The sequence below is a fragment of the Equus asinus genome, chromosome 1 (assembly GCF_041296235.1).
Source record: "Equus asinus isolate D_3611 breed Donkey chromosome 1, EquAss-T2T_v2, whole genome shotgun sequence".
NCBI lineage: Eukaryota > Metazoa > Chordata > Mammalia > Perissodactyla > Equidae > Equus > Equus asinus.
In genome coordinates, this window is record NC_091790.1 from 121,933,352 (window position 1) to 121,950,945 (window position 17,594).

At 35.5% G+C, this 17,594-nt stretch overlaps 1 protein-coding gene across 4 annotated transcripts in view; it reads left to right on the forward strand.

Annotated features, from left to right (window-relative positions):
• GRM1 (glutamate metabotropic receptor 1) overlaps positions 1-17,594 on the forward strand; it is a 376,618-nt gene that overhangs the window by 112,260 nt on the left and 246,764 nt on the right. For all 4 annotated transcript variants that reach the window (XM_014850649.3, XM_014850651.3, XM_044768555.2 and 1 more), the window contains exon 3: positions 848-1,097. In XM_014850649.3, coding sequence (XP_014706135.1) covers positions 848-1,097 — 250 coding nt within the window. The remainder of the gene's footprint in view (positions 1-847; positions 1,098-17,594) is intronic.

Here is a 17,594-nt window from a genome sequence, read left to right on the forward strand (position 1 = left end):
ACCATGGATGTAGGTGGGTGACAGGAATATCATTGGATGGAGGGGGTTGAGAAACTGCGAAGGTGATATTGGATCATCTACATGGGTATCAAAATCCCCAAACTCAGGGAAAGGAGTAGTGGTATAGACAGCACTGAAGTGGGGGCTAACGTCATCAGTGAAGCAGAGAGGGGGGAACTGGCACAACGGGATATGTGATTTAGTTCACTGATTTCTATGAGTTCTTATTTTTTAAAGTGTATTTTACTATAAGAATGATATTATAATAAAAATCAAAAGATAAGGCCAAATCTCCCATAATCCCATTACTTCATCAGAGGTTAGTGGATTTCACTAAGCCCTGTAGCTGTTCTTTGTTTGCTTATCCTGGCCTGGCCAGGTGTTCCATCTGCTTTGCTCACTCACTGTTGATGGAAGTGTTGCAGGGCTTGCCATCACCATCAGCTTCTGCATCTTAACCAGGCAGCCCGCTGAAGCAAGCCCTCAAATGACCGGGCCTTCTCATTGTGCTGGTTGACCTCCTACCCCAGTATGCTGATCTCTCCCACATTGCTAAAACCTGGGACAACCATTATTAATCACAGTTGTAAATAGGGCAGCAGTCCTTCATTTCTCAAAACTTGTTTCACTGTGGGCGCCCTAGTTAGTTTCTCATTATTATCACAGATTTGATCATCTGATGACTCTCTCTAATCCATCCAGAATTTCCTTCAGTCCCAGTTCTACTTACAAATTATTTGGCAAGTCTGTCCTCTCCATTCCCTGTGACTAATGTGTCCTTATTCCATTATGTTAAGTGCTGCTGCTGCCAGGTTGTCTTGAACATCTGCTGATTGTTTCTGGACAGGGAATTATGGGGAGAGCGGAATGGATGCTTTCAAAGAGCTGGCTGCCCAGGAAGGCCTCTGCATCGCCCATTCAGACAAAATCTACAGCAATGCTGGGGAGAAGAGCTTTGACCGACTCCTGCGCAAGCTCCGAGAGCGGCTTCCCAAGGCCAGAGTGGTGGTCTGCTTCTGTGAAGGCATGACCGTCCGAGGCCTCCTGAGCGCCATGAGGCGCCTTGGCGTGGTGGGCGAGTTCTCACTCATCGGAAGGTAAATCTCTCTCTCTCTCTCTCTGTCTCCTTCCCCATCATACACACACAGACACACACACACACACATGCTTGCTCTCACAAAACTGGACTTCCTGACTCCGAAGGGGGTGAGATGTGCTCTGCTGGGCTGAACATTAATTCTGGATCTCTTTGAGAGAGGGGCTATTGTCATTTGTTTTGCTAGAGAAGAGCAGAGCAGTCAATGATAAGATGAGGAGACTATTTCAGAAAAAGGTGAGAAATTGTTGCTGGAATGTTTTGTCCTGGAGAATTACATTTTTCATTTGCTTCCCATCCCTTCCAACTACCCCAACCCCCAACCACACAAATGCTTGTCTTCATACTTCTTAAGCATAGAAATCTTAACGGGGTATTGGTGGATGGAGGGCAGCGGTGAAGATGGAAATATATATTAAGATTTGAAATTTAAAGGGCTGGCTCAACACAGATGAAAATATGCTGCCGCTCTTTGGAACTTGATAATCTCTTAGACTTATGGGATGGCTAATCGTCAGACTTTCAGCACGTGATTTATGGAACTGCAAGTGGTGGGTTCCAAAATCTCTGCTCTTCTTTCCAGATCATATGTACTTGTGTGGGAATAGATTTTCCATATCATTGTATTTTTCATAGGGTTTTTGACCTAATAAGTATCTTGTTTAAATTACCATCTTCTGATATTGTATAAAGGAACTGCTACATTTTTCCAAGGAACTTACTGAGTTTACTTGGATGAAAGCCTCCACTGGTGTCCGATTCTGTCACACTCATCTTCCAGATCCCTTTTTCTCCTCCAATCTCCTCTACTGGCTAGAGTACAATTGTATCTCACTTGTTGAAATGCCTCAACCACTGACCCTCTTTTCTAGGACACTGAGTAGTAGGAGTGTGGACATCCTCACTGAACCTTTCCTTTCTGTCATTGCTCTTGTGGGAATGACTACAATAGTAGTAAGACTAATCTCACCATCTTCTGGAACTAAAGGCACAGGACACTTCAAAGACTTTTGAGAAGAAAGTAGGATAGAAATACAACTGAATGAATAACGAAACAAAGAAATACTCTCTAGACATAAGGAAGTATAGAGTCAAGGTCAAAGTGTAATTCAAGATTAAGAAAACTATTGAATTTGGGTACAATTGGCACACTGCCGTGAAGTGTCATTTTGGCTTCTTCAGCATGATGGAGTTTTGTGGAGTCACTTAAGAAAGCAAGTCTTTTAAGAAGGAGTATTTAAAGAGGAGTATTATTTCCTCTGTGAGTGAAAAGGATGTGAGTAGCATGGTTGAAGTGTTATATGTAAGAAGGTTCTTAATCTATGCACCAGGACGGATGGCCTACAGATACTCAGTCCTTTACTTGATTTTGTAAAATGACTGCTTTCATGAAGGGTGCTTGTTTAAAAAAATTCTCAAGTTTACCATCTTCAAAACAACAATAGTCTGTTTTGCAGAATTTATTCTTTTTAATATCCCTGAAGAAACTCTCTACCTGGATTCTGGAGATCTTGAACAGATGTGGCAAATATGTGAGCTTTAGGGGTATACAGACTGTCTAATTATGAATTATAATTATACAAATGCTGCAGTGAATACCTGGAGTGTAAAGAACTCATTTCATCATCATTACTTAAAAGCTGGACAAGGATGGTCATGTGAAATTATGTCCCTGGCTCTTGCTTACCTGCTAATGATGCAGCTGAGCTCGTACAAGTATTTCTGTCTCACATGTGATTGCTCGAGAAGAGGTCAGCTACAGGTGATATCTGCCTCTTTTATCCCTCTCTTTCTCACCTCTGCTGGGTTCCACTGACATGACCCAGGGAACTATCATCACAATGAACACATGAGCTTCTAAGGACATTGCACCCTGTACCAATGGTTACTGCCAATGATGAATGGAGCCCTTGAGATGCCAAACCTATGCTATACTTGGTGCTTCTCTGCTTTTCTGGGCTACATTCTCTGAGTTTCTATCAGAGTAGTATTGGCTTTTACTCTCATATCTTAGAGGATTTTTGGGAAAACAGCCTCTTTTCCTTCTTTGTTCACAGCTCTCTCCCTTCCCTGGGAGAGATGAGAGTCCATAGGGAGCCGAGCATGAGACAAAGCCAAGTAGTAACACTACACCATGCCTAGAATTAGCCTGCCCATCAGATCTTGATTGTCCCTCTTCCTGTAGGATGAATTCTACCCCAAGTGGACCTTTGGTGGGCTTGGTTCCCTCATTTCAGCAGACTTGTCCAGAAGGGTTCTAGTTTAACATCAAGTTTCTTATATTCATATATTTTATATTTATAATGCTGTCAAATATATCTCCCTCTTGTTTAAAGGGAGTTTCATCTACCAAATGATAAACTCCTTTGAGGTCAGGAGGCATTGTTTAGTTTCACAGTACTTGGTATGATTCTGGCTGCTGCCAGATTCACAAGAGGGCATTTAGATGGACCTCTTTTCATAGAGGTGATGATAAATAAGTCATGCTGTAGATTGCAGAGAAACATTTAGTTAAAAAAAATTAGAACTTCCTGAATGAAGATTTATATTCCCTTGCCTCTGTGACTTCTCGTTTTCTCTCATACTTCACATACAACATAGAAGGAAATGTTATTGGTGCTGTCATCAAAACATATCCAGACTTTGAGAACCTATTGCCATTCTCATTGCTGTTTTCCTGGCCCAAGCCACAATCATCTCTCACTTGGGTTATTGCAATAACCTCCTAATTGATCCTTGCTCCTCCCCACCATCTATTCTAAAGGGATCTATTGCAAAGAGATCTTTTAAAAGTTTGTCAGGTAATGTCACTCCTTACCTTACACACTTAATACTTAAAATTGGCTTCAAATTTTTCTAACAAAAATGGCCTTCTAAGGCCTTTCCAACAGGGCCTTCAAAGTCTCACATTCTGTTACTGGGACTGAGTTCTTCATAATGGAATAATAAACTATAATGACAGAAATAGAATTTTTAAGTAGGAAGTCCTCAGAGATAATAAAAGAAATTCTATATTTAATGAATGTGGGGTAATGGAAAAACAAAACAAAACAAAACATGGGCTAAGAGTTCTAGCTTTGCCTTGAAGTAATCATGTGATCTTGTTTATCATTGTTTGGTCTCTGAGTCTATTTTTTTCCTGCAAAAATTAATAACTTGGCTCCAGATCATCTTTAAATATTTTTCCAATCCTAGAATTTATAATACATTAAGACTATATGACTAAGCTATGATCAATAGGAATGTATTTATAGAGTCATGTTTTCTAAAGTTATTCATGAATTTGGATTAACTAATTTACATTTTCTCACCAGTCATCTTGTTAAAACGGGGAAAATTCATTGAATACAGCTGGTCAGTGTCTTAATCTACGGTCATGGAATGTAGCCAAGAGACCCACAGGAAAGTCAAACCTTTGCCTTTGGACAAATTGGCATAGAATTCTCACCAAATAAGTTAACTAACCACAGTCAAAAGAATCCTTTCTTCTCGGCTCTGTGAAATTGCCTCTTTTGCGATGCTTCTCAGAATTGTGCTTACCATGTCTGGAATTATAATTTTAATGATGATAGTGATGATGATGATGATAACATTTATTTAGGATTTACTATATGCCAGGCATTGTTCTAAGCACTTTGTATACAATAACTCAGTTAATTATTATAACAATATGATGAGGTAGGTACTAATGTCATTCCATTTTGATGTATAGACAAATAAAGAACTTGTCAAAAAATGCTACAGTGCCAGAGGTGGGATTTGAACCCAAGCAATTTGACTTCAGAATCCATGTTCTTAATCACCAAGTTATATTGCATGTCAAATGATGGCTGTTTTGTTTAAGAGATATCAGCATTACGCTCAGTTCCTTTCAGTTTACTCTCTCTTCTAGAGACCTATTTCATTATTTACATTCACTTTCTTTGGGAAAATCAGCTGAAGTATTTCCATGAGAAAATTGTTTCGCATTTCTAATTTTTCTCAAATGCTAATACCATGATTTTTGAGTTGAAAGCACTACAAACAACATTAAGCACATAGTAAAAAAAATGGTTGGAATGGAGCAATTGCTTTATCTGGAAAAAAGTCTACAGTTTCATTTTTAAAAAAGGAAATACTAAGTTTTTACAATGTAATGTTTTTTGTCTTTTTCTCCAGAGCCTAAACACATATTTGAGAAAGTGACCTCTATACCCTTGAAACACAAGATGATATACCATGGTGTTATGTTTCACAAATGTATTTTTTTAATGAAAAATGAGCAATTTTAGATCTCATCTTTCCATTATGTGGAAAAACATCTAAAGTTTGCAGCCTTCAGGCAAAATTGCAAAGGTTATGTGTTATAAAGTAACTTTCAGTGAAGTGTGACATCCCCCCAAATGGATTATAATCAAGAGGCTGGCAAAGCTGATGAGCATTTTTTGATGTGTGACGGTCACGATGCATACATGCATAACCTGGCCTTCTCTGGGTTCCCAAGGGCAGAAAATGATCACTAACCTGCTAACAGGCCATCCTTTCTTTAAAACACTCCTGCTCCAAGGCAGATTAATGAGAACTTTGTGGAAGATCACACTGTTAGAAAAAGACTGTGAGAAATGTGTGCTAGGGAAGGCGAGGGGATTTAGTTTAGAGTACTCTGGAGAATAAACATTATTTATAGGCTATTGACAGGTATTTTGAGCATTGATCTCAGCTACAGAAATGCTCAGGATTTCCACAATAAAGTGGCTGATTTGCATTAAAGTTAGTAATGATTAATCCGTCCTATTTCCATGTTTCAGATAATGGACATCTGAAAACTGAAAGACTGCTGTCATGGAGACAGCAGAAGGAAAGGATGTCGGGTGCCTTCGGTATCTATAAGCTCAAAAATATTTTTGTAGAAGTTTTATAAGTTTTGCTCTCATTTTTAGATACATGATTAAATTACATATTTGGAGTTAATTTTCATACATTGCGAAATAAGGGTTAATGCCTATTTTTTTTGACATAGACTATCCAGTTGTTCCAGAACTATCTATTGAAAGGACTATCATTTTCACACTGAAATAACCTGTCATGTTGTTGGAAACAATTGACCATATATGCATATATATTCCTTATTTCCTCTCTCCCTGCCGTATTTTAGATGAATTGAATATATATATATATTTTTTGCTTGAGGAAGAGTAGCTCTGAGCTAACATCTGTGCCAATCTTCGTCTTTTTTTTTTGCATGTGGGATGCCTCCACAGCATGGCTGACGAGTGCAGTAGGTCCACGCCCAGGATTCGAATCCACAAATCCTGGCTGCCGAAGTAGAGCGCATGGAACTTTAACCAAATGGCCGTGGGGCCAGCCTCTAATTGAATATTTTTAGCATACCTTTTTATCTTTACCTTTGAATTACTAGCTATGATTCTTTATTATTTTATAAATAGTTGATCTACCAAGAATATTACACCAGCTCACATATAGTATAAGAACTGTATAGCAATGTACTTCCATTTCTCTCTTCTGACCTGAGTTCTACTGTTATCATATATTTTACTTCTAATTCTATTATAAAATTCAAAATATGTTGTTATTACTTTTGCTTAAGTGGTCAATTATCTATTCAAGAAATCAAAGATGAGAAAAATTGTCTTCTATAATTACCCATATAATTAAAATATTGACTAGAAATACCAAGAGTGAACATTTTATCTTGTTCTTTATCTTTCTGGGAAAGGAGTCAGTCTTTTTTTTGCCATTAAGTATTATGTATTTGTTTCTGTAAATGTCCTTTGTCAGATTGAGGAATTTTCCTTCTATTCCTAGTTTCTTGTGTATTATACCACGTTGGATTTTGTTAATGGTTTTTCTGTATCTATTGAGTTGATCATGTGATTTTTGTCCTTTATTGATATGTTATATTAAGTTAATTGATTTTTGAATGTTAAACTGACCTTTCATTTATGGGATAACTCCCACTCAGTCATGGTTTATATTCCTTTTTATGTGTTGCTGAGTATAGTTTACTAGTATTTGTTGAACATATTTGTCCTTACATTTATGAAAAATGTGTGCATGTAGTTTTCTTTCCTTCTTTTACCTTTGTCTGATTTTGGTATCTGGGCAATATTAGACTCATAGAATGAGTGTTTCCACCTTTTTTGTTTTTTGGAAGAGTTTGTGAAGAACTGGTATTAGTTCTTCTTTAAATCTTTTCTTAAATTTACCATGAAAGCCATATGTCCCTGGGCTTTTCTTTTGGGTAATTGTTTTTTTATTACTAGTTCAATCTCTTTATTTCTTATGGGTATATTCAGATTGTCTATTTCTTCTTGAGTCAGTTTTTATCTTTCTAGGAATTTGTCCCTTTGATCTAAGTTGTCTAATTTGTTGACATGCAGTTGTTTATAATATTCCTTTATAATCCTTTTCATTTCTGTAAGGTTGGTAGTAATGTTCCCTTTTTCATGCTGATTTTAAAAACTAGAGTCTTCTCTACTTTTTTGTTGATCAGTTTAGCTAAAGATTTGTTGATTTATTTTTTCTCTCTCCATAGGACCAACTTTTGGATTCCTTGATTTTTCTTTTTTGTTTTTCTATTCTGTATTCCATTAAAGTCAACTCTAATCCTTATTATTTCCTTCCTTCTGCTTGCATTGGTTTCAGTTTGCTCTTCTTTATCCAGGGTCTTAAGGTGGAAGGTTAGATTATTGATTTGAGATTATTTTTTTAAACGTAGGTGTATATAGCTGTACATTTCCCTCTAAGCACTATGTTAGCTTCATCTCATAAGCTCTGATATATCTTTTTCATTTGTCTCAAAGTATTTTCTGTTTTCTCTTCTGACTTCTTTTTAACCCCTTGGTTATTTAGTATTGTGTTGCTTAATTTCTACATATCATTATTTTCCCAAATTTATTTCTATTGTTAATTTCCAATTTCATTTCATTGTAATTGAGAACATTCTTTGTGTGACTTTATTCTTTTTAAATTTATTGAGGCTTGTTTTGTTGCCTAGTATGTGATCTATCCTGAAGTATATTCCAAGCGTACTTGAGAATACGTATTCTTCTGTTGTTGGTTTGAGAGTCCTATAGATGCCTCTTAGGTCTAGCTTATTCACAGTGCTGTTAAATGTCCCATTTCCTATTGATATTCTGTCTAGGCGTTCTATCCATTATGAAAAATGGGATATTGACATCTCCAGCTATTATTGTTGAATTGTCTGTTTCTCCCTTTAACTCAGTTTTTGCTTCACATATTTTGACTTTCTGTTGCTAGGTGTATATATGTTTATAACAGTTATATCATCCTGATGGATCGACTCTTTTATTATTAGAAAATGTTCTTCTTCATATCTAGTGGCTCTTTTTGTTTCAAAGCTTACATTTTCCTGATATGAGTATACCTACTCATACTCAGCTAACCATAAATACTCTAGCCTTTTATGATTGCTGTTTACATGATATATCTTTTTCCATTCTTTCACTTTCAACATGTTTGTATCTTTGTATCCAAAATGTGTCTCCTGTAGACAGCATGTAGTTGGGTCTTGCCTTTTAAAATCTGGTCTTACAGTCTGTACCTTTTGATTGTATTGTTTAATCCTCTCACGTATATTGTGACTATTGATATAATTGGAGTTACACCTTGCATTTTACATTTTACTTTCCACATGTTTCACGTATTTTTGTTCCTCTATTCCTCCTTTAATAATTTTTTCACTATATTTAAAAAAAGTGATTTCCCAGGGTTAATCTTCCTCAGCAAAAAACCCCCAGGAATATTGGCAACAGATGTTAGCTCAGGGCTAATTTCCTTCAGGAAAAAACCATTTTTTCCTTAGTGGTTCTTCCAGTGCTTACCAGCTTACCATATAAATCTTAACTTATCAGAATCCACTTCAAACTTATGCTAACAATTCTAGTGAGATATACAAATGCTACTCTTATATGGCTCCATTCCTACTTTCTTCTTTTTGTGCTATTATTGTTACACATTAAATCTATATATTTTAGAAACCCAACATCTAAATATGTTAAAAAGCAATTGTTACAATTATTACTTTACAAGTTATGTCTACTAAAGAAACTAATGAAAGAAAGAAGAGTAAGTACATATTCATAGAGTTCTTTATATTTACCATCTTATTTATCATTTCTGACTCTCTACATTTTTCTCTGTGGATTCAAGCTACCATCTGGTGTCATTTATACACCAAATACAACTTTGCTCCCACTCACCACCTTTGTGCTGTTGGCAAACATATTGCATTTTTATGTGTTAGAGGCCCCCAAATATAATTACATGCATATTGGTTTAGACAGTTGCTTTTTAAATCATTCAAGTGTAGGGAAAAAGAAGAAATATGCATTTATACTGTTTTTCATAATTAAAAACCTACCCTTACCTATACTGTGTGTGAGTGTGTGTGTGTGTGTGTATGTGTGTGTGTGTATTTGAATTTCCATCTGAGGAAACTTTCTTTCATCCTGAAGAACTTCCTTTAGTATTTTATTTTATTTTTTTGTAGGGTGGATCTGCCATGAATAAACTCATTCACTGTTTATCTATCTGGGAATATCTTTATTTCTCTTTCAATTTTGAAAAATAGTTCTGCTGGATATAAGATTCTTTGTTGACAGCTTTTATTTCAGCACTTTATGTCATCCAACTGCCTTTTGGCTACCACTATTTCTCATAAAAGATCATTTCTTAATCCTATTGGTTCAACAATGTGTGACGAGTTGTTTTTCTCTTGATGCTTTCAAGATTTTTCTCTTTGTCTTGGCTTCCCCCATTTTTGCTATTATGTGGTCGAGTTTGGATATTTTTGTATTTTTCTTGCTTGGAGTTCATTCTTGCATGTTTAGATAAAAGTTTTTCAGTAAATTTGGAAAATTTAAGACATTATTTCTTTGAATGTTTTTTCTTTCTCCCTGCCTCCTGATACTCCCATTATATGTATATTGGTATTCTTAAAGGTGTCTCACATTTCTGAGGCTCTGTTCTTTTTTTAAAATTCTATTTTATATCTCTGCTCTGGATTGCACAGTCTCTATTGACCTACCTTCAAGTTCACTTATTCTTTCTTCTGCCAGTTCAAACTACAGTTGAGCCCTCCTACATTTTGTTTACTGTACTTTTCAACTCCAAATATCCTTTTGATTCCTCTCTATACCTTCTGTTTCTTTATTGATATTATATTGATATTATAAAATATCAATTTCCGTCATTGTTATCATATCCTCCTCTACTTCTTTAAGCATGGTTTCCTTAGTTCTTTGAACATATTTTTAACAGAGACTTTGAAGCTGACATCTGCTCCCTTTCCCAGGGAGTTTTTGTTGCCTGCTTATTTTATGAATGTGAGTCAAATTTTTCTGTTTCTTTTAATATGTCACATTTTTTGTTGAAAACCTCACATTTTAGGTAACATATTGTAGCAACTCTGGGTACTGATTCCCCTCTCCCCACTCTGGGGCATTTTTTTGTTGTTTATGTTTTCACTAGTTTTGTGGCTGGACTAGGCTGTTTTGTGAGGGCTATTTCTCTTTAGTGTGAAGTGTTTTCTTTCACTCTTTGGAGGGTGCAGCCATGGGTGTGTGCATCCTCACTCTGGGATGACAGTGGTTTAAGCGAGGCTCTGTTGATTGTCTCTTTTTCTGATCTCTCTGTTAAGCTGTATATCTCATTTGTTATCACACTCAACAGTTAGATTTCATTAATTACTGACTGCTTTCTCTACTGTTTTAGACAATGCTTGGGGGCATAAATTCTCCATATTCTGATTTAATTAAATTTGGGCATGAGTAATTTTTGAGGCCAATCATTGGTTTGTTCTGACCACAGGAGGTGAAAGAGTTGTGGGGGAGGGGTGTTCTAGTGTGAAGATTCTTTCTGCTGGAAAGACCTTAACGCTTTGCAATCCTAACACTGTCCCATCTCTCCAATCCAATGTTGAAGGAGAGTAAAATAATTAAGAATCACTGCTTTTGCTATTCTAGAGAGTAAAAATAGATAACCTCTTCTCACGGGTAGATTATTTCAGGATTTTAGCTATATTCTGTGAAAGATTGTCAATTGCACAAAAGAAATTTACATTTTTTTCTGAGATGCTCACCCAGAGTCCTAGTTCTAGTTTTAGTAAATGTCAGATGTGTTCACATATTTGGGAGAATTTGGATCCTTGCTTTTTATCTGAAATCCCTTATACATGCGTTTGGTTTCTACATATTTTTATGATAACATTGCAAGTTGAAAAAAAGCATGCTCCAAACATTTCTTTTAGTAATGTTTACACTTTTTTCATAGAAGTAATTTTCCTGCTGCATGTATATATTCCCTAGAAATTACCATAGGCAATTTTTCAAAATGTAGATGCAGCTTGAGGGATTTGTGGAAACACTACACAGCAATTAGGAAGCATGACCTAAAGGGCTTCTAAGTTTGGCATTCCTCTCTAATGAAGAGATAAACAGGTATATTTATCCTTTCTTGCTCACCAAATACAGCACATTGTATAGTTATTAAAATTTTCTCTAATCAATGCCTTGGGAATTGCAAACCTACCTAAAAACTCAAGGGAACTGGAATTGCAAAAATGATCTCAGTAAAGTACAGAAGTGTAGCTTGCTTGCATGCTTTGACAAAGTAGAAATAAAATATTGAAAATCATTAAATCAATTTAATGATTTTGGTCACTAAGTTCTATTGGAAAAATTTATATTGATTGTTATGAAGTCACCTAGTGAAGCTTACAATTTCAAAAGGATAACCCTGAGTTCATTAACTATGTTTCAGGTTATTAAATTAGAGATGTTTATATTTGTATTCCCAAGGCTTTGCATCTTGAGTTTTCTGTAAAGAAGGAAAGGTGTTTGCTGACCCTGACTTTCTGTAAAGAAAGATTTGTAAAATGCAAATAGTTTTCATCTATCTAAGATCTTGTTATCTCAAGGTTCAACTTGGGGAGAATCTACTTCCAAACTCAGTCACTTCTCTGTTGCCAGGTCTCAGGTTCTTGCTAGCTGGTTGCTGGAGATACTTTTCTTCCATGTGGGTCTCTGCATGGGCAGCTCACATGACATCTGGCTTCTCTAGAGCAAGCCAGCAGTGGCAAAGAGATAGAGAAAGAGATGGAAGTAGTCATGGTGTATTTGTAACCTAACCATGGAAATGATATCCTGTTCCTTTTGCCATATTCTATTCATTAGAAGCATATCTCTAGGTCCAGTGACTCAATGGGAGAGGATTTCAGAAGAGAAGGAATACCAGAATGAAGGTCTATCTTTTTTTTTTTTTTTAAAGATTTTATTTTTTCCTTTTTCTCCCCAAAGCCCCCCGGTACATAGTTGTATATTCTTCGATGTGGGTCCTTCTAGTTGTGGCATGTGGGACGCCGCCTCAGCGTGGCTTGATGAGCAGTGCCATGTCCGCGCCCAAGATTCGAAACAACGAAACACTGGGCCGCCTGCTGCGGAGTGTGTGAACTTAACCACTCGGCCACGGGGCCAGCCCAGAATGAAGGTCTATCTTAGAGGTTGTCTGTTACAGTAGCATAAACAGAACCACAGGACTTGCATTTATAATTCACTATTTTTTTAAATAAGAATTTGACTGTTAATCATTCTATGGTCTTGTGTTTAAAGCTCTTATGCTAATAAGGTTAAAGCAGGAATCACAGTTAAACTTTTACAATGGCACCATTAAGGGACACAAGAACCCTCTGCTGACATTATCACTTGAGTTTTCTGAGATTTTTTAGCAGACGCCTATGACAACCTCTACTTTTCTCTAAATGTCATCCATTTAAAAAGCTTTAGGAAGACCTGGCACCATTTGTCTGGATAGACCTATATAGATGATGTTCCTGGCTGGATTTATTATATTATCCATAGGACCTTGAGAAACAGTATAGTTAAAACAGGAACGTTTTCCTTTATAGAAGATGGTTTGATTTGTAGGCTTTCCTTCAAAATGATAAATAGTAAAATAAAACAATACAATGTACATAAATACAAAAGCAAAATTCATCTCATAAATCCCAAATATCCTCTTCTCATTCATTGGAAATTTGATGTTAGTCTTCATGCACAATTCCCGTGACAAAAAAATAACTTATGAATGGTATATCCTCCTATTGGGATAAGAAAAGCCTAACGTCTTCCCTAAAGATGGTATGGGTTATATTAGGCCTTGAAAATATACTGTTTTATTTCACAGAACGTACTGTAATACTTGGTTTATGTACATCTCTATGTTGTAATGACATTGTGGCTTTGGGAAAAACTCTAATCCTCTTTCCTCACTTGTAAAAGGGAGAGAAATAATGGTACTAATATAGTGTCCATCTCATAAGTTATTTTGTTGATTAAATGAGAAATAAAATCACGATAAGGATAGGGGTTTTGTTTAGCTCATTGCTAAATCTGTAGTGCACCTATAACAGCACCTGAAACTTAGTAGGCATTCAATACATACTTGGTATTAAATAAATATGTCCAGTTTAGCACCTGATACACATCAAATATTCAGTAAATGTTGCAATTGTGCTTATCTGTTCAACAATAAAATAGGTTTATCTAAAGTCACTGAGTATCCTTTAACTGTATATATATATGATCTATGAGGAACCGGAAGAGGTTACCATACTAGAAATTTTATTGGTCTGCAGGATTTTAAGTCATGATATGTTGTAATTTCTCTTTTAGAATTGATGGATCAATAGGCTTTCCTCCATTTTGAGGATTAAAGAACATCGTTATAGTTTTAATGTCTCCCCATGGGCTTCTCTGGTTATATGGGGAGAGGACTTAGAGATCTTGACTTACTAATATTTTGGTTTAGAACCGTTGATCTATCTCCTGTAGAATCAACAACTCAAAAATATTTGAAAGAAAAAAATCTGTACGTTTCCCTTCAAGGTGAATTAAATATTATAGTTCTTTCATGTTTCCTAAGCAACAAGGAAATTTTATCTATTAAATGACAGAGAAATTAGTTGCTTTGGTAAAAGATAATTAAATCTTTTAACTAACTTATTTCTCTAAATTAACCAGTAGGTTACATCAAATAATTATTCTAATAGAGTAGTTTTTACTAACAGCCATAAGAGTCAGAAATACCTGGATTCTAACCCTAGCTTCCCCATTCATTGATAATAGACCCTGAGTAAGTTCCTTAATCTTTCTAAAAAGTGGCATGAATACTAGAATCTTCCACATAGGGCTATTGCAACCTTGAAAGGAGATAATGGAATTTAAATGCTTAACAGAATTCCCCTGCATGTCCTTAAACAAATACATGATAGCTGTAAGTTTCAGTTATATTACTGAATGAATTCAGTCTGAGCTTTCTTTTCTTCTTGAAGCATTAAGTATTTGGACTTAAGTATTTTATTTTCCTAATGCAGCACTAGGAAAGGAAGCCACAAAGTAAGTGAGCCCTTATATCTGACCTTTAGACCATTGTTCCAAAATATGATTTCCTAATCCCAACCTGGCGGAGTAACAAGAACTGACATGTATTCCCACTGTGACTTTCTCTGACAACTCACAGCAGGCTAGACTAGAATAGAATAGAATAGGCTGAGTCACTTTTTAATCTGAAAAATTTTAGATTCTCTTCATTCTCTTTATGCATGATATGTTCTGAATCTAGTTTACAAAAGTTAACTTTCAACTCTATCCTCTAGGACACTATTAAACGTGTATTTAAAAAATCTGGCTGTCATTTTCTATAAAGCTCAATGTATATATTTCCATGTGTTTAACGTTCTTAAATTTATGTTTCAGAATTTTTATATCACATTCAAGTCTGATATTGACATATTTGCAACTATTTTAAGCTGGAAAACTTATGAGTGATATTTTGATGACATTAATTTCATTACTTTCTCAGTGATCATTATTTACATGGCATCTTTGCCTTTATTGGACTTTTTTCACTGTCTCTCATTAAATGCACTTTTGCAATTTCAGCTTGGCCATTTCTAATCCTTGCTTTTAAAAATGCATTTGAAAGCTAAGTTGTAGCCAAGAAAAATAACTGTGAAAGACTACTTTCTAATAGTCATGTAAGTATTGCTCCTTATAGGTCTACAGATGGTAATTTACTTTTATAATAGACCTACAGAACTCTTCCCTGTTGTGTCTTATTTTGAAAAACTTTACCTTTTTAGAATAGTTTAGCTGCTTTTAGAACAAATTTACAGAAAAATGCTAAGATAGTACAGATAGTTCCCATAAACCCAGCACTCAATTTCCCTTATTAACATCTGACATTAGTATGGTACGTTTTATTACAATTAATGAATCAATACTGATACATTTTCATTAAGTAAAGCCCATATTTTATTCAGACTTTCTTAGTTTTCACCTAACACCCACTTTTGGTTCTAGGATACCACATTAAATTTAGCTGTCACTTCTTCTTAGGCTCTTCTTGACTAAGAAGACAGTTTCTCAGATTTTCCTTAAATGTGACGATCTCGACAGTTTTGAGAAATACTGGTCAGGTATTTTGTAGAATGTTCTTCAACTAGGACTTGTCTGATGGTTTCTCTTTTGATTTGGCTAGAGTTATAGGTTTTTGGGAGCAAGACTACAGAGATAAATTATCACTCTCATCATATCATATCAAGGATAAATACTATCAACATGATTAATCACTGTTGATATTGACTTGAACATCTTTTTGTGTATTTAAAAAAAATAATTTCCTCTTTTAAAGGCCATTCTTATTTGGAGACAAAATGTCTATGCTGACACTGTGTTTCTGTATTCATATTTAGGACTATCTGCTCTAAACTAACTTTCCCACTATTTCATTACATCCATCATCCACTGGCACTGCTTAAGGTGAAAGTGAGTAAAAAGCAGCCCTGTGATTTTAACTCAAAACTGTTAGTCTACCCAAGGAAGAATTCTAATCTGGACTGGAGGTATGAGAGTGAAAGTTGGAGTTGACTACAGAGACTTGGAAGAGAGATTTATAAGAAATAGGTGGTGGTCAGAACCCAGGCATATGGACTCTTAGTAATCTATTTTTAGATAGGAAATAGAGTACCAGATTATAAACCACTGGAGAATCCCATTTATACAAATTGGGAGAATAGAGTGTATGGAAGAAAACAAAACCAGCACTCTCATGTGCACTTGTGTTCTCAGGGGTAACACTGGTACAGCAAACCGGACCTAAGGCAGCAAGACTAGTTTTAGACCCCACTGCCAGAAATGCACCGATTGCCCTAAGAAGGACAGTGCTTGTCTGGGCTTGCAGAGAGATGACCTTGGTGACCCCAGCTAAGCATTTGGAGAAGGAAAGGGGTGGTTTTAGTACAGTATCAGTAGATTAAACATTCTGCTCATTCATTTACATGAGAGATAATTGAAGGAAAAGGTGCCCACTGTTTTCATTGTACAGAGTTGGTCACATGCCCAGAATTAGAACTCAGAACTCTCAATTTTCCTATTCTCTATTCCTTTATCTTTTAAGAGTTGTTATAAATCTCCATAAAAGGTTATTTATATTTTGTATTATTTCTTTCTCATATTATTTAATCCAGATATCCTATTTTAACTGTTTTTCACATTATAGGACCAAGTCATAAAAGAGTTTCACTAAGTTTTGTTATTGTTTAAATCAGGTACCAGATTTTCTAATTATACATTAGTTTATTTCCACTGATGATGATGAAAGGGCAAAACTAAGCTTTGGTCTCTATTTTTATTGATTATGCAGGAGAGAAAAATAGTTTTCACTGAGTCTCACATCACAGGTTATACTTAGAGTATTATCTTTTTGAAAATAGAACTTTTTTTGCCTTTACTCACAGAGCAAATTAAATCTTAGAACCCTTGGGAGAATAAATGTGAAATAGATGTTGTGTGACATCATATCAGTTGGTGGAATTCCTTTCTACTCCTTCTATTGTAAGAAGGAACTCACATTTTTTCTTTTATTTTTCTCCTACAGGCTTTACAACTTTAATAATTTTAATTTTTTAAACCAAAATTGACTGTAGCATTAAAATGTCATAAATTTAAATTTTATTACAATTGGTTTTCTTTATAGGACCTTTATTAGCTTTTTACGGTTTATTCTTTCCAGCCCCCAGCCTGGTTGTTCTTTTAACACCATGAACTTTAGCTATAAAATAGAGATCTAAGAAAACAGTTCCCCCCTAATATGTGACCTGAAGCGAAATTGACTCGAGTGAAAACTCACTTTCAGTGAATATTTTTAAAAGTAGACCTTTCTAATTAGCTCTAGCTATCATGGCAGAAGATATATAATCCTGGTCTAACTAGAAATAACCTCAATGTGATAACACACCTTAAAACCATAGGGTTATGAAATGTAAAATTATAATAAAACATCTGCTGAGAAGCAGTTAAGCCAAGAAAAAGATGACATTATTGTTATTGCCCATCAACCAAGGATAATTTGCAATAACACACCTCAGGTACACAAACAGATGTGTAGTGTGTATGGATAACAAAAGCACTTCAGCAAG